The sequence below is a fragment of the Exophiala dermatitidis genome (assembly GCF_000230625.1).
Source record: "Exophiala dermatitidis NIH/UT8656 unplaced genomic scaffold supercont1.2, whole genome shotgun sequence".
Classification (NCBI taxonomy): Eukaryota; Fungi; Ascomycota; class Eurotiomycetes; order Chaetothyriales; family Herpotrichiellaceae; genus Exophiala; species Exophiala dermatitidis.
In genome coordinates this window covers 2117130-2138432 of record NW_008751647.1, presented here as the reverse complement: position 1 = coordinate 2138432, position 21303 = coordinate 2117130, and the positions used below count along the sequence as shown (strand labels likewise).

The 21303-nt window shown below is 52.4% G+C and overlaps 10 protein-coding genes across 11 annotated transcripts; 5 read left to right on the top strand and 5 right to left on the bottom strand.

The window, feature by feature from the left end:
* Nucleotides 1-57: 57 nt before the first annotated feature.
* HMPREF1120_02261 lies at nucleotides 58-3645 on the top strand. 2 transcript variants are annotated; one of them, XM_009156298.1, is made up of 3 exons: nucleotides 58-159; nucleotides 460-1587; nucleotides 1695-3645. In XM_009156298.1, exon 3 carries the CDS (start codon nucleotides 1700-1702, stop codon nucleotides 3122-3124), a length of 1425 nt encoding a protein of 474 aa, XP_009154546.1. In that variant the 5' UTR covers nucleotides 58-159; nucleotides 460-1587; nucleotides 1695-1699; the 3' UTR covers nucleotides 3125-3645. The 2 variants fall into 2 exon arrangements, with proteins under 2 accessions (XP_009154546.1, XP_009154545.1); XM_009156297.1 differs by having other exon boundaries at nucleotides 58-1587.
* A 107-nt stretch (nucleotides 3646-3752) lies between these two features.
* On the top strand, nucleotides 3753-5473 carry HMPREF1120_02260 (uncharacterized protein). The gene has a single exon (XM_009156296.1). It carries the CDS (start codon nucleotides 3964-3966, stop codon nucleotides 4288-4290), a length of 327 nt encoding a protein of 108 aa, XP_009154544.1. The 5' UTR covers nucleotides 3753-3963; the 3' UTR covers nucleotides 4291-5473.
* HMPREF1120_02259 (uncharacterized protein) lies at nucleotides 4567-5622 on the bottom strand (the record flags this gene model as incomplete). The annotated part of the gene is made up of 1 exon (XM_009156295.1): nucleotides 4567-5622. The coding sequence occupies one exon, from the start codon at nucleotides 5620-5622 to the stop codon at nucleotides 4567-4569; it is 1056 nt and encodes a 351-aa protein (XP_009154543.1).
* A 252-nt stretch (nucleotides 5623-5874) lies between these two features.
* Nucleotides 5875-8169, top strand: HMPREF1120_02258 (luciferase-like monooxygenase). Its single transcript, XM_009156294.1, has one exon. It carries the CDS (start codon nucleotides 6783-6785, stop codon nucleotides 7962-7964), a length of 1182 nt encoding a protein of 393 aa, XP_009154542.1. The 5' UTR covers nucleotides 5875-6782; the 3' UTR covers nucleotides 7965-8169.
* Nucleotides 8170-8253: 84 nt separating this feature from the next.
* On the top strand, nucleotides 8254-10502 carry HMPREF1120_02257 (glutamine synthetase). Its single transcript, XM_009156293.1, has 2 exons — nucleotides 8254-8618; nucleotides 8741-10502. Exons 1-2 carry the CDS (start codon nucleotides 8581-8583, stop codon nucleotides 9795-9797), a joined length of 1095 nt encoding a protein of 364 aa, XP_009154541.1. The 5' UTR covers nucleotides 8254-8580; the 3' UTR covers nucleotides 9798-10502.
* On the bottom strand, nucleotides 9997-11122 carry HMPREF1120_02256 (uncharacterized protein; the record flags this gene model as incomplete). The annotated part of the gene is made up of 2 exons (XM_009156292.1): nucleotides 9997-10708; nucleotides 10803-11122. The coding sequence occupies 2 exons, from the start codon at nucleotides 11120-11122 to the stop codon at nucleotides 9997-9999; spliced, it is 1032 nt and encodes a 343-aa protein (XP_009154540.1).
* A 638-nt stretch (nucleotides 11123-11760) lies between these two features.
* Nucleotides 11761-13560, bottom strand: HMPREF1120_02255 (MFS transporter, DHA1 family, multidrug resistance protein; the record flags this gene model as incomplete). The annotated part of the gene is made up of 2 exons (XM_009156291.1): nucleotides 11761-11811; nucleotides 11866-13560. The coding sequence occupies 2 exons, from the start codon at nucleotides 13558-13560 to the stop codon at nucleotides 11761-11763; spliced, it is 1746 nt and encodes a 581-aa protein (XP_009154539.1).
* A 920-nt stretch (nucleotides 13561-14480) lies between these two features.
* Nucleotides 14481-14966, bottom strand: HMPREF1120_02254 (uncharacterized protein; the record flags this gene model as incomplete). The annotated part of the gene is made up of 1 exon (XM_009156290.1): nucleotides 14481-14966. The coding sequence occupies one exon, from the start codon at nucleotides 14964-14966 to the stop codon at nucleotides 14481-14483; it is 486 nt and encodes a 161-aa protein (XP_009154538.1).
* Nucleotides 14967-15321: 355 nt separating this feature from the next.
* On the bottom strand, nucleotides 15322-18253 carry HMPREF1120_02253 (phosphatidylinositol 3-kinase; the record flags this gene model as incomplete). The annotated part of the gene is made up of 2 exons (XM_009156289.1): nucleotides 15322-18082; nucleotides 18195-18253. 2 exons carry the CDS (start codon nucleotides 18251-18253, stop codon nucleotides 15322-15324), a joined length of 2820 nt encoding a protein of 939 aa, XP_009154537.1.
* A 436-nt stretch (nucleotides 18254-18689) lies between these two features.
* Nucleotides 18690-21000, top strand: HMPREF1120_02252 (uncharacterized protein). The gene has a single exon (XM_009156288.1). It carries the CDS (start codon nucleotides 18890-18892, stop codon nucleotides 20480-20482), a length of 1593 nt encoding a protein of 530 aa, XP_009154536.1. The 5' UTR covers nucleotides 18690-18889; the 3' UTR covers nucleotides 20483-21000.
* Nucleotides 21001-21303: the final 303 nt, after the last annotated feature.

The following is a 21303-nucleotide window of genomic DNA, read 5'->3' as shown; positions in this document are numbered from 1 at the left end:
TCAACGTCGTCCCATGTCTTGTAGAGGGAATCTGGAGAACTTGACCTTGCTATTCATGTTTACGCATCAGTTCTCTTGAATTCTGCAATGTTACCGAGTGTGAATCCGGTAGTGTGAGGGCGGTGGCCTGGCGGTTGAATGCCAAACCTCAATCAGCAAGCAAGTCAATCAATCTGCTTCCTTCCCCAAGTTCACTCCCTTGAATCCCTTGCTTGCCTGTTTTCTGCTCCATAGAAGATTTGAGCCCCGGACCCCTGGCCCCTCGCGCCAATGCTCCGTGCTTTTTTTTTGGGTGCTCTGCTGTCGGCAATGCCTGGTGTCACAGGCATCCATTTGCAGATCCTCTTGCCTCCTTTTGCGTCTGTCTGTTGTTGGGCCATCCTCTCGCCGTGGACCGTTCGCGGTCCCGGACAATGCCATGTCTTCCAAGGGGCTGACAATGTGGCTGACAATGTTAAGACACAACGTGTGCATTCCAACTTACCGTGCTGGTGAATGGTGTAAGCCGTATTTCCCTCGTCTTCTCTTGTCCTGGATTCAACGCCCAAACAGGTCACTAGCACCTTCTACCCCGATTCCCGCTTAGTCGACGGCCCAACGAGGGGAAAGTCTGTGAAATCTCTGCTTTAAAATCCACGACCATCCTCGAATCTTTCTTCTCCCTCTCTTATCGTTACCCAACTCGTTCTCAACTCAACAACATCGAGACAGCATCGGCGAAGCCACATGCAAGCATTTATCAAGGCCTCAAGGTCCCAAAAGACCTTGAGGCCTTGATGGCAGCGATTTATCATCTTTCGCCGACTGAAGTTGGAATCTCGATGACGCGTCGCAAACTCAGACCGAGCTTCGAGAAATAGCCCTGCACCCTCTGGGAAAAGTAACAGTAAGTGGGAAAGGCTTATCTTTTCGTTGCTTGCCAGCAACAGGTGGGACCTCAGGCTTGTCGATGGACCAGGTAGGGTCTTTGCACTTGCGGATCGTGGACCGCAGTCATCGTGCCACGATGCCAGGCCCCGCGGCGCCGTTTGTACATTTGGACGAAGTCTCAACTGTTTATCCTCCAGCAGGAGGCGTGTACTGAATGCAAGCATTTGATCTGTACCAAGCAAGGAAGGTCCAATTGGCAACAGCAGCTCGCACGACACGGAACCGGACGGCCAGGCCAACAGCGCCGCATGGATCGAGCGGTACAATCCTGGAACAACTTCGGCCTGTCTCAATCGCCAGCTTCGGGACCTGAGGGCGCTTCACACATGACCGAATACACGTGAAGCCGGATCTTGTCACTTGAGGAGTGAGCGGTCACAATGGAGCAAGTGAAGTCTTCGTTGACTGCGACAGTCGCCCATTGTGCCGCTATTCACATGTGAGTGCAGCAGTGAGTGAAGCAGTGAGGCAGTGTTTACGGCACAGCGACACTGCGACAGCCTTCACTTTGCATTCGGCACAACTACTTCACATTGCACACTAATATATAAAAAAATACCTGCGCGCTTGGCGAGACTCAGGGTACTTAGGTCTCGATTTCACTCTGAGACCTCGATCTTTCTTCGTCACCAGACAACTTCAAGTCTTCTTCCTCTGGTACGAACTTCTCTTGTCTTCATCACCTCTTCTCTTCTCTTCATACCTTCTCTTCTTCTCTCCTCTCATCCTCTACTTCCTCAAACCTCCTTTAACACAATCAACAGCAGCAATGGCAAGTCAACACAACCCAGACAGCTGCCCAGAGCTCTTCCGTAAGGAGGCAGCTCTTCAACAAGCGAGGAACGTTCTTGCCGTCGTCCAGCAGGTCGCTCTGGACCAGCGCGGCGTTGCCGGCTGTGTCAACGACAGAGCTGAGGATCTCCCCTCGTCGGCGGGGTTGATGGCCGGTCAGGATTCTGGCCGGACATCAATCTTCAACGACGAGCTCACGGCACGCAAGTACCGTGAGGTCCTGTTGCCGTCCGCGGCGCAACAGGACGGGACGATCCCTCAGACCGCGGACCAGAAGCGTGCCCACGTGAACGTCTTGTTTCGCGCGTTCAAGTCTGTTCCTCGAGACAGTGGGGAAGGCGACAAGATCAAGGAGAAGTTCGTGAACGAAGAACATGACAACGCCCTGGTGGAGGCTGTGTGCTGGGAGTTGTTGGAAGACTGCATTCGACGGGCAAAGACGCCTGTGCACCTCACCGAAGCCTACGAGCCAGGAAAGGCCAAGGGCAAAACAGACGACTGGACTTTCGCCGACCGCTTCGACCATTTGGTCCAGGCGTTGGCGGAGTCCAAGTCGATCTGCAAGCACCTCTTCGACGTCCCCTTCCGCGTCAAGTTGGTCGATGACCCGCTCCGCAGCTCGAAAAGAGTTGCGTCGAACCGGGCATTGAACCTGAAAAAGGCGGAAGCGTTGAAGAGGGGCAGAGAGGCTGCCAAGGAGGATGAAAAGGAGGCAAAACGCCTCAAGAGAGAGGTTGCCACGGCGGCACAGGTAGACAACAACCTGGCCGGTCAAGGACACCAGCAGCAGCACCAGCAGCAGCTGCAGCAACCAATTCTCTCCCAATATCCTCCAGCGACTGGATACCCGGTGCCGTCTTCGTTGTCTGGTCCTGCAGATCCAAGCAGGGCCTCCTATCCGATGCAGACTCGGTCTGCATACGGTGGCAATGACAACATGCCAGCATTTTTCGCTGGCGGCGGCTACCAGGCGATGCCATATGGTGGGCCGTTCGCAGCTCCTGGACAACAGCAAGCGACGTACAACTCCTATCCGCCATACAATGCCAACATGCCTGTCACCCCGACCCAGCAGCCTCGATTCCGCCGGCCAGAGCAGCAAGATGCCCGACAAGGACTGGGGGCCGCCTCTAGACGCCCCGCGACGCACTCCGCCATCCAAGACCACGGAGGCGCGTCGTATGCTGAGCAGTTCGGAGGTTCGGAGTCCCTGATGGACCCAAACCTGAACTACCAGCCAGTCGAACCTGCACCATGGGCCAATCAGCCGCCAATCCAGCAGGCCTATGGCCAGGGCGCATATGGTAGACAACAACCATATGCAGCCTCTCCCCAGCCCAGTCACCTCGCTCTGACGGGCTCAACTCAGTCGGCAAACTCCAGCGACCACGAGGCCAACTAAAGGCTCGATGGCACGGCATCCTCTGCCTCTTTGCTTTTCTTCTCTCCTTCGGCACACAGCACATTTTTCTCCGTGGGCACACAGCACCAGAAAGTCGAATCCAACAACGGATTATGCATACGACTCTTGCTTGACACCAGCATCAGCATTGTTACGATTATTACGACCTCTTGATACCCAGAATCAGCATGTTTGTCGGCTTCATGATACCCCCACGGCGATCGGTTGCTCTTTTTTTCTTCTTTATTCGACACTACGAATCGGTTTGGTTTGGTTGGTTACGGTTATGGTCAGGCGTTTGGACATTATCATTGACATCGGCATGGAGTTCCGGCAAAAGTGGTAGACAGAACCACGGAATCAGCGATGGGCTTTGGTTACGACATGGGAACTGGGTTTTGGCTTGGAGTTTCTGGTCTAGGAGGAAATTGGAATTGTGAGATCCCAGCCCCAGAATTAGCTCAAGGGAGTCAGTGATAGGACTCGAGCTGCAGCCTGCCATAATGGATGTTTGAAACACATGATGACTGCTTGCTTCTTTTCTATCTTCTGGTACAGTTTTTCGTGCTTGTAGGCATTGACCCAGCCGTATCGACTTGCTGCGGATGAACAGCTAACAGGTAAGCTTGAAAATTCCCCTTACTTCCCCTCGACACTGCTGGAAAGATACATCGAAGTGAAATGTTCCTCAGCCCAGGCGACTTTGTAGATGCAGTGCGCCCGCAGGAAGAAGCCCATTAACAAAACTTGCTTGGAGTCAGACTCGATCCAAGTTCTTTTCTACCTTTGAACCCTGTAACGAGATAGGATCTATCTAGGCATCTACACTACCGTGAACTATGTCGGCAGCCTGTTATTGCCCTTATCCCTGTCGCGCCTGTTATCCGCGTGTCCCAGAAATTGATGTTCCAATTCATCCCGAAACGATTGGAACATTTCTCAGTGGCTCCTCCTTATCCTCCTGGCGACGTCCACACCGTACCTTTCCTACTACCTCAACTCTGGTACCGACAACAACTCGCGGCTTGAATGCACGGCAAACAAGGGGGATAGAGCAAGAGAAAGGAAAAGGAAATCATGACACAGGGAACAGAACAAAAGGAAGAACAGGGGTGATAACAGAGCAGGGACAAACAGCAGGACAAGTAAGAAAAGGACGAGGATAAAGTGGGCAAGATACAGACGACACAGAAAATAATCAAAAACGGACAAGACATGGGCGAGGACACAAAGAACTGAAGGGACAAGCACAGCCAGTGACAATGGCGACGATTATACATTCATCAAGACATCCGTCATATCTAACAGATCTCTGAAACTTCGTACCATTCAATTCTTGTGACGAGCCAAATCAGTTGGACCTCTTCCTGAAGATGCGAGCATGTCAGAGCCCCAGTTCATCTGTCCGAGAACAAAATGATGTCCAGCGGCAGCAACAGGATCTACTTCTTCCCCGCGCCACCATCAAAGCTGAGACTATACCCGCCCCCTTCACCCTGGACGACCTTGAAGTTTTCCGTACTCAAGCCAAATGGCTTCAAAATGCCATTCCCCAACTCCTTTAGCTTGCCCATCATTTCGCTGACTTCTTTCTCCTTGGCCTCGTTGACGCGGGCCGGCAACGACACCAACGCCTGCCGAATGGTCTTTTGATCCGACACCGGCAGTGTGCTGAAGTACTCTGGAGCCGAGAGGGTTTTGTAGTCCTCCAGCGCGCCGGACAGATTCGTCCAATTCTGCGGCTCGAGGAGTGAGCGCGCCCGAGCACGACGGAGCAGCAGTTTCGTGCGGATCCGATGGATGTCGGCTTTGCGTTCATCGGAGATCTTGAGTGACTCCAGTGCAGCAAGCGTGGCGGTCTCATCGGCGTCGGACGGTAGTTCCACTACAGTGTCGTCTTGATCTGATACCGAGGGTTTCCCTTGTGCAGCAGATACACCATTCCGAGAGGTGGATTCTTGCTCAGACTCGGAATCAGAATCCGAGTCTGATGTGCTCTTTGTTCTTGCTCTTGTCTTTGCGCTCGCATCCTTCTTCGACTTCGATTTCGCCTTTTCCTTTGGTTTCGTGGGCAGTTCCCTCTCCAAGCCTTCCAGTCCTTTCTCACAACTTTCCACCGCTTCCTTCCACTGTTCCAGCTTTAGATGGCATGCGGCAATGTTACTGTGCAGCACGGCCATTTCATAGTCGAGATAGTTGGGCAACTCTGCCAACGCCCGGCCATAAGTGCTAATGGCGGACGAGTAGTCCTGCCCTGTGAACTGTTTGTTGGCTTGGGCTTTGAGCTCGTGTGACGAGGCGACCATCTGGCTCTCCTCGTCGGGTGGGAACCGGGCCGAGTGGAACGAGGCTGTCGACGAGCTCGAGGACCGGCGTGATTGCGACCATGATGGTGGGAGCGGAGTCGTGTTTGTGGGTTCTGAATCTGGTGCGCTGGCCGCTGGCTTTACACGTTCGGGACGTATTTTCGGCCCGGATTCTTTGATACTGAACGACATGGTCTGGAGGCCGGGAAACCCGTATACTATCAGGCTTTGAAAGACATGCGTAGTGGCACTATCGTAGAAGCATTGGAGGCACTGGACATAAGTTGTGCAATGTAGTGACCCACGAGAACGGTTCTGTCTGACCAGAATTGCTCTCTTGCTGCGTACACGACCCTGTACCCACGTGAAGTCATCAGCCACCTATAAATTGAATACGTCTGGCAGAATATTTTCTCTCAGGCCAGAGATTGCAAAATGGAACAGGCCCGATTCCAGTCGACACCTTCAAGTTGTCCATCTCTTTGTGATATAGGACTGCAATCAAAGATGGCGCCCTTTCATGGTTCTTTGTATATTCTTCAGTCTGCAGCAGTTTCTCTTCGAACCCATACTCAGTGGTTCAATCACGGTGTTGTTGACCCTTGAACATTCTTCCGTGTCTGCAACCGACCACGATCTAGCGAGTAAAGTCTACAAGCTGATATCACCGCATTGAAAGAATTGCTCTGCTTGGTGATAGACGGTAAGTCATACCATAAAGTCTTCATTACGGACTGCGGATACCATCAGTAGGGATACTACTACGTGGTACCACGACAACTCTTACGCGTCGGCGGCAGTACAACTGTACAATGGATTCACAACACATCCACACCACCAATCAAAAGGAGCTGGCCCGTCCCGCAGTGTGGTGGTCAGGCCATGAAACGTACAGCGTACTATCTGTACTGGAAGGAAATGCTTTGAGACTTCATACAATGATTGAAGTCTGAGGGGAAAGTGTGAAACCAACTGACCACCACCAATTGGAACATCTTATTCATATACAGGGATGGCAGGCATTTCCTTAGCGAGGGCAGCTCCCAGGTTGAGAGACCTCGAGAGCTACTACTTGTTACTGTACCATTGTACAGTATCTCGGCATGATATACATGGTGTACACATTGTCGCCATCCGCATCCATTCGCACGCCATCTGCCCCACACCAATCATATCCCTTCAGCAGATACCGTTGACAGATCTGGCGCGCGTGCTGTTGCCAACCCCCGGCCATGCTTCCCAGAGTAAAAACAAGTGGAATTATGATAAAAGGATAGGGTACGTACAGATAGGTTTGTTTGTAGCAGGTTCAGACGTACAGTCCCTGGCCCCTTTCTCTCACGTGGTGAAACATGGCAACTCATTCAGTAAGGCCAGGCGGCCCGGAGCTCAAAGGACAATGGGACTTCGAAGACAGTCCTCTCAGCAAGGCAGCGCGGCAACCGCTGATGCTGGGAGTCTTTTTGGACCTGCAGGACCGACATATTTCCGACTACCCAACCAGCAACAGTTGGACGTTCGACTACAACCTCGACATTGTCCGCAAGGCGGATGATCTGGGGTTTGAGCTGGCATTTAGTCGGACGCAATGGCTGCCCAAAGGAGGATACGATGGCGAGGCGTCGTTGGACGCATTCATCGCACTGGGCGCCATGGCGCCGGTAACGAAGAATATCATGCTCATATCGACCATCCACGTGTTGTACGGACCCTTGCATCCCTTGCATATTGCCAAGTATGGCGCGACATTGGACCATATCTCCAAAGGACGATGGGGCATCAACATTGTGACGGGCCATCGGGCCATTGAGCATCAGATGTTTGGCTGGAACCGCATTGAGCACGACAAGCGGTACGAAATGGCTGGGGAGCTGTTCGACGTGGTCAACAGCCTGTGGGCGGAGACGGAGAACCTCACGTACGAAGGTAAAGTGTCTCCTTGGAAACTCGAGAATGCGTGGATCACCCCCAAACCCATCTATGGCCGTCCAGTCCTCGTCAACGCCACAGGCTCTGCGGCGGGCATTGATTTTGCGGCTCGTTACTCCGACCTGGTCTTCATCACATCGCCAGGTGGAGTCAATATCAAAGATGCCCTTGAATCTCTGCCGGACCATATTGCCAGCATCAAAGACGCCGCAAAGGCTTTGGGTCGCAAGGTCAAGGTTCTGATCAACCCGGTCGTCGTCTCCCGCGACACTCCAGAAGAGACCGAGGAGTACCTGAACGCCATCGTCGGCGGCATGAAGAACAACACGTCGGATGAGAAATCAGCCGCTGGATTTTTAAAATATGACAGCGACGCCCACGCGTGGCGCGCTAGGAAAGGTGATCCCAGTAAGCAAGGATTCAAACTCGGGGGCAATGTCGAGGTCATTGGCTCTCCTGAACAGGTCGTTGACCAGCTGGCCGCTCTGCACAAGGTCGGCATTGATGGCGTGCAGCTGGGTTTCTATGACTGGAAGGTCGACTTTGATCACTTTGCGAAGAAGATCCTACCACTGCTCAAGGAGGCCGGCCTCCGTGTGGATTGAGCGGTCGAGCATCAATGTTATGGGGAGGACGACCTCCCTGAACGATGCTCCGCACCGCATGCACGGCATGACCGAAGTTGGTTTTGGCCTTGGATTAAAAGCTAAATTGATAGATATATTGCAAGGGTCACACAGCCTTGCGAACATAGAGAATCATGTTGGTGTTACAGTAATCAAAGCAACTGCTGCCTTTCCTTCTTCAAAAGTTAGTGCTCTTTACCCCGAGATTAGAGTCGTCATACCCAGTCAGGGGCCTCGCCATTCGCTAATCTGTGCAATAACTCAAAATCCAAGATTTGGGTTGGCGGGAATTACCACCGTTTGACGTCGGAAGCACTGCACCAGTAACAGGGCGCCATGGCAGGGAATCCCCATCGGTAAATCCTGCAAGGTACAAAAGTACAGTACTACAACTTTCGTGCCCCTCATTATACCAAGTTGTACAGTACAATCTGATTTTCAGATTTCCATACCTCAACCCGACACCTGCGACTTGAAAATCTCAATACTGCGTCTACCGCAGATAGACTGGTAGCTCGAGAGTTGCTTCGGGTCCGTCGCAGTCGCCCACAATTACTTCCATACCGGAGTCCGACCCTCACTGAGCACATTCAAGATGGGCTCCTCCAATCCCCTTCCAACGCAGCGGCGAGAGTACGTTTATTCCACCTCTTCCCTTGCGGTGCAGTGTTGCACCGTCCTTAGCTTTATTCACATACCCTTGCTGTGTTATATTGCAGACCAGGCCGCTAACCAACAATGACTGGGCAACACAGATTCCCTCCCATACGAGCATGCATATTCGACATGGACGGCCTCCTCATCGACTCGGAAGACAAATACACCGAAGTAACCAACACGATTCTGCGCGAGAACAACCGACCCCCATTACCATGGCACATCAAGGCGCAACTGCAAGGCCGCCCGGGCCCAGCAGCCGGCAAAATCTTCCACGAGTGGGCACAACTACCGATTTCACGCGAACAGTTCATGCAACGGCTGGTCGAGTTGCAGGCCGAGGCCTTTCAGCACTGCAAGCCGCTTCCGGGGGTAGAGGACCTGTTGCGGCGACTACAAAATACATATGTGAAATCCGACAACAACTCAAAATCCGAACAACAGCAACAAAGAGAAAAAGTCCACCTGGCCCTAGCGACCAGCTCCCATTCGCGCAACTACGAGATCAAAACCGTCAAGCTGCGACACTTGTTTGACGTTTTCCCAGACACTCACAAGATTCTAGGCGACGACCCTCGAATACCCACTGGGCGAGGCAAGCCGTTGCCAGACATTTATTTATTAGCACTCCAAGCCATCAACGACACGGTCATGGCGCAGAACCAGAACTCCGAGAACGGTGAACAAATTAGACCGATCGAACCGCATGAATGTCTGGTCTTTGAGGATAGTGTACCTGGTGTCGAGGCGGGTCGAAGAGCTGGCATGAGAGTCGTCTGGTGTCCGCACCCGCAGTTGCTGGAAGTCTACAAAGGCAGAGAAGAGGAAGTGCTTGCTGGCCGGACGGGAGAACACAAAGAAGACGATTTAGATCATGCCGAAGGCATTCCTATTGCTGGAAGTCCCGGCCAAGTCGGGGAGATTGGCGACGGCTGGGCCGAGTTGTTGACCACGCTCGAGGACTTTGATTTCGCAAAATATGGTATTGAGTTCGACGCCGCGGCTGAGAGTGCCCACAACCAAGCCACCGCTGCTGCTGCTGCCAGTGCTACCACCGATAAAGCCCTCGAGGAGATGACGGCGATGGCGGACGGCAAGCATCATGCTCCTGAGGAGCCGCCGTCCGTGCCGACGCCTGTACCGAGTATGACTTGAAGGACTTCCGTTGTACGTTTGCACCCGCCATCATGTCTTGGTCGCTGTTACGACCTGACGAATGGAACACCCGTCTGATAAAACGGTGAATGAAGAACAAGAACACGAGCGTGCGTGCTTTTTGTACAGTATGACCGAACAGCCAAACGAGGAGAAATACAGTATATCATCACATTGTGCATCGATTGTTTTGGACTCATCAGTCCTCTACTGCCAACAGCGGAGTCTCCTCCGACGGAGGAGGGTATGGAGGAGGTTGACCACCAGTTTCATCCGCAAGATCATCCTCCAATAATTCCGCCTGACTCTCCGTACTACTGTTGGCCTGGGCCATTCTAGCCTGCAATTCATTCCTCTCTCTCCTCCGATGCATAATCTCGAAATAAATCCCCATGACCAGCAACGTGCCCTGCAGACAGCCCGTGACAACATAGACCCCCCACGCGCTCCAACCCTCGCTCCCCAGCCGCGCGGCCAGGCTGGCCGCCCAGACAAAACTGCCTGGTGTCTGGATACACATCATGGGGATACTCAGACTGCCAACTCTTTTGAGCATGAAGGTCGTGTAGATCTGAGGGAAATACTGGATCGACGCGAGCACCGTGGAGAAAATGCCCAAGAAGTTCGCCCATCCTTGCGCATGCGTCGGACGCATGTAAACGAAGTAGAAACTAAGAATTGCAATGATCACTGCGTGCACCACCGAAATGCCCGTTACGGCCAATGCGGTGCGGTATGATGGGGCGAGTTCTTCTTCTGCTGCCTTGAGCGATTCCGTCTCGTCGTTGTATTCGTAGACGTCGTGATTTGGTACGAGGTTTGCGCTGGTGGTAGCAGCATCGAGATGATCGAGATCGCGATTCGGATGGGGATTATTGGGTCGTGGGAAGAAGATGAGGAAGAGTAAGAGACTGGATTGGTACCAAAGGCGGTCAGCATATGGATGGGTTGATCCTTCTCAGGGCCAAAAATAGCGCTTGCGCGCTATTTCCGTCCGCAACTTACATGACAGTAAAACAACTCCATTGGACCCCGACCTGCGCCACTCCCAACAGACCAGCCAGACATGCAAACTCGTCAACGACGCGACAGCACGCAATGTCCGCGCGGCTTTTCGGCAGCACCAATATGTTTGCAAAGGCGCATGTGCCGCTCGTCGTGCCCAGTAGGACAAACCATGGCGACAGCCCGAATGACGAGCGTAGGCGAATGATTCGGATGTGTTGGGGAAGGTAGGATACTAGAATGCCAACGAGGATGAATAGACTGAGGCCGAAGTTGGTGTAGCTGACGCGCGCGATTTCTTCGCATCGGGGATCGTCCATTGAGCCAGCCACTGGCAGCCAGGCGAACTTCGCCAATTCAATGGTTGACTCAAGGGCGGCGGAGGGAGAGGAATCGGGCTGTGTCCCAATTGTCCGCGACGCTGCTACACTGATATTATGTCGCGAAGGTCATTCTGACGAGCACGCCATTGCCTGTCGGGACTCCAGGTGCGCAGGTGTACTGTATGTACTACTGAGACAAGAGTAACGACGATGATGATCACGCGGATGATGGACTAGATGTATCTTGGGGGTGCCTGTTGACGTTCCAGGTTGGGTTAAGCTCCCGTGGACCCTGACGACACGAACCGCGGAGCGGAGAATGACATCATCGCTGCCGGGCCGCTTACAACGTAACACTACAAACCGCGGCGGTATGAATCCCGCCCGGCGCGGAGTGCCTGGACTCTCTCCGCTGCAACTTTGAGAGCACACCTGAGCTACTACTGTTATGAAGATGCAAAGGTACACTGGCAGTACGTTCAAGAAGTGATTTGGTTGTAAGTGTCAGATAACGACTGTGACGCCGATACCTGCACAACTTCATCCCATGCTACTATGTACTTCACAGCATGCTCCCAGCTAATCAACCCTGAACTCGCCATGAACCATGCCAGTGGCACTAAACATGCCGCCAGCTAATAATCATTCTTAGCATATTTGCTGAGCATTCTCAACCGCTCACCATACTGCAGCTGATTAGTTTTCGGCTGGAAATTGTAAATGTCGGGGGTGGTACTTACCTTGAACAGCAGGAATGGAATAGGAATAAACGCAATCGACAAAAATGCAAGCGTAGAACTGGCCCAGTTGACGCCCAGATTGTTGTACATTGCCGTTGCAAAAAGTGGAAAGCCAGCACCGACTGAAGAACGAAACAAGTCGTTGCCAGCCAGAACACTCGCCGCATAATCCGGATAAGCGTCAGCCAGATAGTTGAGGACACTGTTGAACATCAAAAAGGCGCCAATGCTGAAGAAGGCGGTCCCAATGATCGGCATGATCCAATGGATGTCGGGTCTTGCAGACCAACCGAACCAAAACAAGCATATGGGAATGGCGAACGCGCCCACAAACGCCGGTGGGAGCCGCCACTCCGGTATGAGGTCTCCCTTGTCGTTGAATTTGGGTTCGATATACTTCATCTGGTACCAGACAAAAGGAGGAAGTGTTATGAGCACCCCGACGAATATTCCCATGAACGCAAGCCCTTCCATGCCGAGACTGAACCCGTATATGCCGTTGAAGACAATCGGAAAACTCTCGAACCAGATGTAAAGCAAGCCGTAGATGAGCGCGATGTACATATTGAGTAGAAAAACCATGGGCTCAGTAAACGATAGGGTGAAAGGACGGACAAGAATCATCATGACAATATCCTTTCCGCTCATTTGCTCTCCAATAAGCTGTGGTTCGCAGATCAATTTGTCATTGCCAGTAAGCCTGCGGAGACGCATGGTCCGTCGATAGAGAATGTTGGCAGATGAGGTTTCCGGCATGAGAAAGGTTAGGAGAACCAACGTGAACCCGGACAGCCACATCAGTTCCCAGATCGTCCACGTCCACCCTTCCGCTTCTGCAGCGAATCCGCCCAAGAGTGGACCCAGAACCGGACCGCACACCGCGCCCACACCCCACACGGCTAAGCCATAAGTCCGCTTCGACGGCGAATACATGTCTCCGATGGAAGCTCCGCCGGTCGCCAGGGATGGAGAGCCCACGAAACCGGTGAGGAAGCGGAACGCTAAGAGCATTCCAAAATTGGTCGCCAAGGCGGTGGGAACTTGAAGGACGACGAATAGTGCCAATGTCCCTATGTAGACAGGGCCACGTCCGATTTGCGGGACCTCTGACATTGGAGACCAAAGCATCGGGCCTATTGCGTATCCCAGAACGAAGAGAGTGAGACCCAGAGTAGCAGCGACCTCACTGACACCGAAAGTTTTGCTGATGTCGAGAATTCCCGCGGTGTAGATAGCTGAACCGACATAGACCGAGAAAGTGAGTAGGCAGATTTCAAACGTAACCCAAAACTTTTTGATTCTGCCCCAGTTTCGTGGATTTTCTGAATCATCCGGTCCATACCAGTCAACAATATCTGCATCTCGGCCTTTCTCGGGGTCGACCTTCTGGTTACTGGCAATATTGACAATCTGTTCATCATCCTCCAGTGTTGTTGATGATGAGCCTGAGGAAGGTGAACTTTGTGGGGTGGCAAGCTCATTTCCATCATTCCAGGGACGTATCTCAGCATCTTTCTGCTCCTCCGGCGAAACCGGCGCAGTAGTACCATGGGTGGCAACGTTAGCTGATTTCTCGCGGTTAATGTACTTCTGCCATAGCGTCGGATCTCGTTCTTCAGGGTACTGTAAGATTCTTCTTCGTGTGATCAGCCGCAAAGTCTGTCCAGCGACGGTATCACGAAATAGTTCCGCCATGATACGGCAAGACAGACGGGGAAGATGGGATTAGGCTGGATTTGATTCTCAGAACTCATTAACCGAACCACCATACACAAATTTCTGTACGCCATGGTGATAATATAGCCAAAGGATTCCATAGGAATGGAATCCCCAACGTCATGGCCCAACATCATGGTCATAGACGAGGCTTCGGGTGGGCCGGATATGCTGGGATATCGGATCATAGGTCGTACCGATCCACGAAAAACATGGATGGCCTGAAAATCTTAAACCTCGAGCATATAGTTCCCGAATACGCAGGACAAAGAAGGGCCAGTCGTGATAAAGGAGACGCAAAGTCTATGACGCTCAGTGGATCATGTCAGCGTTCCACCTCAGCCTTGCACGTGACTCGGTATGTTTTCGTTCCGATAGAGTTCGTATCACACCTTGAAGGCTCTTCCGGCAGGGTATTCAATTAATAATCGAAGCAGGCGGATGTATGGCCTCCCGGTTTAACTACTCTGGGTAGAGGTCCAGCCCTCGTAGGACTTCGCCAATCTGCGCAGAGATTCGCCGTCTTGACTGTTGGCCCTAGCGACATGGTCAGTAAGCAACCGGCTCATGCCCCAGTCCTAGTACCCATCGAGCGGCGGTGCATGTATTGGGAGCCTGAAGAAGGCTTACAGATTATGAATCCATCACTCGAAGCTGACGCCAAGTCGTACACGACATTTTAAATTCCGCTCGTAGTCTCAGAAGCAGCCGAACGAGCCCATGTCAGATCCTCATGTGGTGTAGTACTAGTAGGTGAAGCCGTCTTGCGCGCAGGGATGGAAGGACAGGTGAGGGCCGAGACCGCTGGAATTTGGAAGCCAGTAGATCCAGCTAGTAATCGTTGCCCGGCGTTGATTGTGATTTCCAGCCGAGGACAATGAGGTCTCAATTCCGACTCATCATAGGTGCATTCCCTCCTCATCGTCGTCTCCCTCCCCGAGTCGTTCCATCATTTGTCTGCGTAACTCCTCATCTGTGAGCGTACCTCCTGTGCTTCTGCGTGCTTCCGGAGCAGCCTCCTCCGTGGTAGTTTGCACAGTACTGCCATTTGTTTCCTTGGCATCATCCGCTTCGTGCCATCTTCCGCCTCTTCTTTCAACCTCACGCTTCAAGAGATCGATCCTCTCTTTCTGCCGCTCGATCACAACGTTGTTCTCTTGAATCGCCTCGGCGCAGTCCCTGTCTCCTTCTTGCCTCGTACTTTCTGGTAAAGTAGTGTCCGTACGGATGCTGTCGATGTACTCCTGTAACTGCTGATTTGAACGTTCGAGGTGAGAGACCGAGTTCGATATCTCTTTGGCCTTCGAGTACAAGTTTTCGACGGGTAGATCCTGTATGGCCAGGGCAAACCGCTCTGCTGAGATGGGTTGAGATTCCGACGACATTTCGCATAAAAAGAGCTGTCGAATATGGACGAATGATACCCACGGACCGCGGACAATTGCTCCAAGCTGACTACTACGAGTGGCACTAATGGCTCTCTGTTCCGTTACTTGTAACGTGTTTGCGTGGAAGATGAAGAAGAGTGTATTATTGTAGGTGCTGAAGTAACGCGGTTCTGCGGGGAAGACGCTAGGTCCCCACAGCCTTGTCTGCTCAGCCTTGTCTATCTGTCGGAAAGCTGACTACTGTATATTTTGTCGGAAGACTTAACGTGCAAATGCAAGGAGATACCCAATACATGTACCCATGAAATTGTGGCGGGTCACTACTATGGATTAATTCTAGATATACTTGACCTTAGGCTCGCCAGCCCTGCACAAATTCATGTAGACGATCGATCACCACGCCAAAGACCGCGTTGACGCTGTCAGCCAACACCTGATCTAGCATTCGGACAGCCTCTTCTTCACTCACATCCAGGTGAAACCGTTCCCTCACTTTACCGACAGCACCGCCGACTGTACCTAATTGCTCCTCCACCAGCCGGATATCCTGCACCGAACTTTGGACCATTAGGCTGAACAAATTCAGTACCAAAGAACTGGACTTTCGTAGCGTGGTGTACGCGGTAAAGCAATATTGCTTGAATTGGGCGTACTGGGGAGACGTCGTTCCACCCAGTCCTTCCACCATTTCCTTGCACAGTTTGATTAGAGGGGCAAACGGCTTTGGGTCGCGCCCGAGAATGAAGCCGAAGTCGATGTGGAAGAAATGCCCAGAGGGTTGAAGCAGCAGGTTGTCCAGATGACGATCGCCGACACCCAGAATGTATGTAATAACGCAATAGCCAGCACACGATCGGATGTACGTATCCATGGTCTCCTTGCGAACGCCCAAGGGCCCGGAGCTGTCCGGGTTATTGGCGCGCAGATATGCGAGTACAGAACCTCTGTATTTCGTGGATATGGCGGAGATGGGAGTGGAGGGAATGAATTGGACGGCACCTGCTGATGGCGACGTTGCAAGGATGCGGTACGGGGTGAGTTTGAGGTCAAGGTTTTCTTTGAGCAGGAGGTTGTTCATCAAGGTGATGATCTGAATCACCAGTTGATCCTGTCGGAGGTCGTCGCCTGTCTTGAATATAATAGGGTACCTCCCCTGGAATTGTGACCTTGGCTGCGTCGATGTCGCGGAGCTGTTGGGCGAGCTGGCCACCTTGAAGTGTATAAGGAGCGGTGATAATGATGACTTGAATACATTGGCTTCCTCAGGATAGACTCCGCTGACCTCGACTTCCGGATCCAGTGGTAGCGGGATCGGCGGATCAATTTTGACGAGTTCGTTCTTTGGGTCTGCCAGATATTTCTTGAGAGATTCAATCTTCGAGATGCGGTTGCTCCTGCTGAACCGGATTTCTTTACTAATCCTTGACAAAATAGCAATCATTTCAGCTTGTCGTAGCAATGTCTTGCGCTGGTCGGGGTCACGCTTTTCCAACTCGAGCATGAAATGATACTCCACTCTGGCAAACAACTTTCGATTTGCAGCATTGGTATCAGGGCCTTTGTCGTCGCACTCGACCATCAAAAACCAATGCAGGTAATTTCCCAAAATGAAGTTGTTACTGGCCCGGTCAATGAGAAACCTGGCCAACGAGGAAGAAGGGAGACCCTCTTGCTTGGTTTCATATTTTTCAAATTTCAAAGCCTGCACAAGCTGGAGGAGATACAAAAGCAACTCGTCATCGTCGGCTTGTCGAAGTCGGTCTACCGCGTAGGCACGCACCACAGGACTGTCGTACGTGGGGCCTAGTAGCTCCAGAGCCGAGTCGACGTCTATTTTGGCCCATTTTGGAATCAGCTCTGTCAGTTGTCTCACCTCACCTGGGTTTGTCCAGTCGGTAGCCTTAACGACCTTGGTAAGCGCCCGTTTGTCACGACTGAGGTAGCGCCGGAATGTCCAAACAACATCCTTTTCTTGAGGGCTGAGTTCTTGTGTCGGTCCATACGAAAGGATCTCATTGAGCTCGTCTCGCAATTTGGCGTTCGGTTTCTGATCAGCGTCCGAGTACGCATTCCTGTCGCTTCGTACCAGCCTACGATGCTTTGTCTCGCAAGGATTCTCCTTTTGGAATTGTTCGGGATCAAAGATCTGGATGACAGGGTAGTCCTCGTCGTCGACGATCGAGTTGCCGGCGGCAATACCCGGGCCGTACCTAACTTCCGGGGGAGGTTTGATATTGCCGATTGCTGACGAGGATAAGGTGTACTGGAACTCCCTCATCATTTTCGGAGGCTGGTACTCATGGTCCTCAAAGACGACTGGGAAATCCCACCGTGCGAAGTCGACGTAAAGAGTGAAACGCTCGTCATCGTCAAGCTCCCCTTCGGACTCGCTTTCGTCATCGGAACCGGTGCCGCCGTTGGGAGTACCATTTGGTGCCGATGTGGCAACAGATTTGCGTTTTGATGCCTTGTGCAGAGTGGAGCGCTTCCTCGCAGCTTCTTCCACTTCTCGCGCCTTCTTGCCGACGCACTGGAAGACCAGCTGGTCCAGCCAGTCATTTTGAGGGATTTCGTTCATTTCATGCTTCTTGAAAAGCTGTTCAAGCCTTTCAAGCTCTTCTTCTTCAGGGATTGGCGGAGGCGGGTCACGATTGCGCCTTCGCCGTTTGGGGCGAGGGATGTGTGGTGTGCTTGACGGTGTCTGGCCGTCAGCGGCTTTGTGGCGATGGACGCGACATTTCTGGCGGCCTTTTCTCAGTGCACCGTCATTGTCGAAAAGGGGAATGGTTGTGCCTCCGAATGGCACTGCGTGGTCAAGACTGCCATCTGTAGGGCATGGGCAGAGGTCCCAGATTGTAATAGCAACCTGTGACGATATAGGGCAGTCCTTGACTAGTACGGGCAGTTCCAGCCATTTATTCCACGTGCGGCTGTTCTTGAAGAACATATGAGGAGTCTGTGTGGACACCCCCAGCGGCTTCGATTCTGCCCATAGTTGCGCCGTCACATACAGCTCTGAAGTAGGACTCTGAACGGATCCAACGTGGCGGATTTCAGGGTGTTTGAGCAGGACAGATTGAGGAACCTGTGTTTGTTTGCCCTCTAGGTTGTTTCTAGCACCAAGTCAGTAGTGCCTTCTTGGAACACCGAGTCTTCTTTATAAAGGATAGAAAAGAGACTGTAAGGACCAAGCGGCTGAAGTAGTTGTGAGTGGATCCAACCTACATTCGTATACACACGGGGAAGTCTATCTGACGCGACGTTGCAAAGGTGTATGTGTCCATTCTCGGTGTAAGACCCAAGGGTATCCCATCGTCTGGCCCAGTGGGTACCCAATGAAAGGGTGACTAAATTCAGAGATTGATGAGGGAACCTGATGCTAATGGTGGTTTACCACGAGGCCTTTGCTAGGCACAAAGAAGCCTGATGGCGCGCCGCCAGTACTTCAGGCTGAAGTTGATAGTGTACCTAGGTATATACCGGTTGCCACTCGAGTGTGTTATGATCCTCTGTAGCCCTGTTTTACGCTGGCAATATAACACTTCCCCGTACAAAAAGCAACGCTAGTATCGCCCCAGGAGCACTAACACCTCTGTAACAGCGGGGAAACAGCCCTAACCAAACGCTACTGAACTAGGCCTATTCTCCACACTAAAGTTGCGACTACAGTGGTAGAAGACTGTAATTAGCGGGCGCGGAGCAGCGCGTCAATTGTTCGCGCTCAACACGCTTCTTTCAACGTTCCACTGCCTGTCAGTCTGCACAGAACAACCCCCCCGCCAACCTCTGCTGGAAGAGAGCAGAAAGCGGCACGTTCTGGCTTGTGTTCTCTAGAATAGATTCACGCGAACTCGGGCGCCAACGCACTTTGCTGTGCAGAGTTAGTGCAGTGACCTCTCCTGCAAGGCGATGCCTTGGCCATGGCGCGTCTAAACACCCAAATCGCATCGTCAGAGAGTGAAACAGAGAGTCAGAGATTATCGAGCTCACCCAGTCGCGCCGCGGTTCCTCGTACGTCCGAAACCCCTCCATCGCCGACCTTGGCCTCGGACTCGGATAAAGAGAACCAGAACCGGGGTCTTTCTTTAACGAGCAAAGGCAAAGGCAAGCGCACCAGTGCAGCCGCGGCGATTATGCCAGAGTCGGAACGACGAGCAGGGACCGGCGCCCACTCAAGCAGCCAGCATACGTCCAAGCGAAGAAGAGTGAGCAGCGGCGAAGATGTCAGTCACACGCAGAAACAATTCTACGACCCTGAACAGAACCCGGAAGAGCGCCGACTCGTGCGGAAAGGGCTTCGAAGTTTATTTGCCAGACTTCACGACTCGAAGACGGAGTATTTGCGGCCAGATTCCAAAGGGCTTGAAGAGACGCTGCGCGAGGCAGACGAGCTGTACAAGAATGTCAAGCAGACCTCGGAGGCGACGATCGACTCGCGGTTGCTCGTGGAGACAGCGGACCTGTCGTACCGCAAGATCAACAACTTGACTCTGGGGGACGGAAGTCTTGGTATCGATGTGGATGACTTTGTCACCAAATGTATTGGCTTCATGAGACTGGGCGATGAGGCCGACTCGGTAGCGCAAAGCCAGCAGCCGCCATCAGGCACTCAATCCTTGACACAAACTCAGCGGAGGCGGCGGTCGCGACACGCACCGGCCGCAGACTTGGAAGATGTCGAGGACGAAATAGGCGATACCTTAAACTGGGAGTATCTAGGCCGAAACGCGTGCTTTCTCTACAACTCACGACCATGCTTGACGGGCTTCCTTCTCGGTCCACTATCGGTACAGAAAAAGACACGACAACAGACACAGCGCAAAGCCCGCGAGGCCCGCACCGACGCGACCCAGGCAGTCCGACCCGTGGAGCTCGGCGACGAAGACCTGGAGAAACAGGAATCGGTCAACTTGACCGTCATCTGTACGGCGATTGCGCGGCTGCTGCAACACACTCAGGAAACGGGGATGGCGAATGTCGAGAAGGAATACGACGAATACAATACCAACAATGGCGATGACGAAGATGCAGAATTGTCCGAAGACCAAATCCGCGCCATCCTCAAGCGGCACCGCATGGCAGACAACGGATGTGTGCCGCTATTCGACTTCTGCATCAACCCGCGCTCGTTCGGCCAATCCGTCGAGAATCTGTTCTATGTCAGTTTCCTCATCAAGGAAGGCAAAGTCGGTCTCGACTTCGATAGCACTGGCCAGCCCACCCTGGGCATTGCGGCAACGCGCACTGTCGCCGAGAGGCAGGAACGGCCCAAGAACCAGGCTGTCTTCACATTGGACTTTGACGTCTGGGAGGATATTGTTGCCACTTTCGACATTGAAGAAAGTATCATTCCGCATCGCGTGGAAGAAACGTATGATGACGGCATCATGAATGAGACTACCGCTGCTGGTGGAAATGGTGATGACGTCGACCTCCTTGACCTTGACCAGAATCAAGCTGCCAGGAGAAGAGGCGATGATGGCGAGGAAGAAGTTTCTGATGCTTATTCTTAGACGAAAAGGAAACATTTTTGGTTTTTGGAAACGGAGACGAAAACGGTCCCGGCTGGGGGTGAACGAATCTCGATAGAACGGTCTCGGTGGTACGGTACTTTTCGGAATGATGAAGACAAGGTCAGACTCGTTTCTTGTCTTTTTTTTCTCATGCCATGGGAGGTTTTCAATGTCTGTTTCGATGTTGTTACGGCGGTCCACAGCTTGAAAGGGAAACGAATGTGTTGTGTGTGTGAGTGTGTGATGCAGGTCAGGCTAAGCCATGAAAGGACCTGCCCTGCCATGTGGGAGTTCTAGTACCTACTGTACCACTACCTACTAGGTACCTACCTAAATACCAGGTACCTTACGATAAGATTTTTGTTGTTTTATTTTCTGTCCGAATCCAGAACACGACTTCGGTCGCCGGAGCAAGATACTGTACTAGTATGCGCACTATGATGTGGGTTCTGCGGTGCACCCATACGCATAGAATACAGTGGACGTGAGATAGTCAAGGTCCAACACACAGGAATCGTGTCACGTTTATCGGCGAGTAGTAGTATTTCCAGTATTGGTTATTCTGGACAGATCTTATTTTCTGCACTCGTTTATTGCAAGGGCAGCACAGCCCCCTTAGCAGCCCCAAACCATGTGTAAAGTAATACCTAGGAGCGCTCTGGAAACAAAATTAAACCCTAAAGACCCCAAGAAGTAACCACTAATGTATGTTGACCAGAAAACGCTGAAGCTGACGGAATGGAACATGAATGACGGTGGTGTTGTTTGACCTCTGTTCTGCGCCATTGCGAAGCAAAGTCGCAAAAGTCCATCGAGGATTG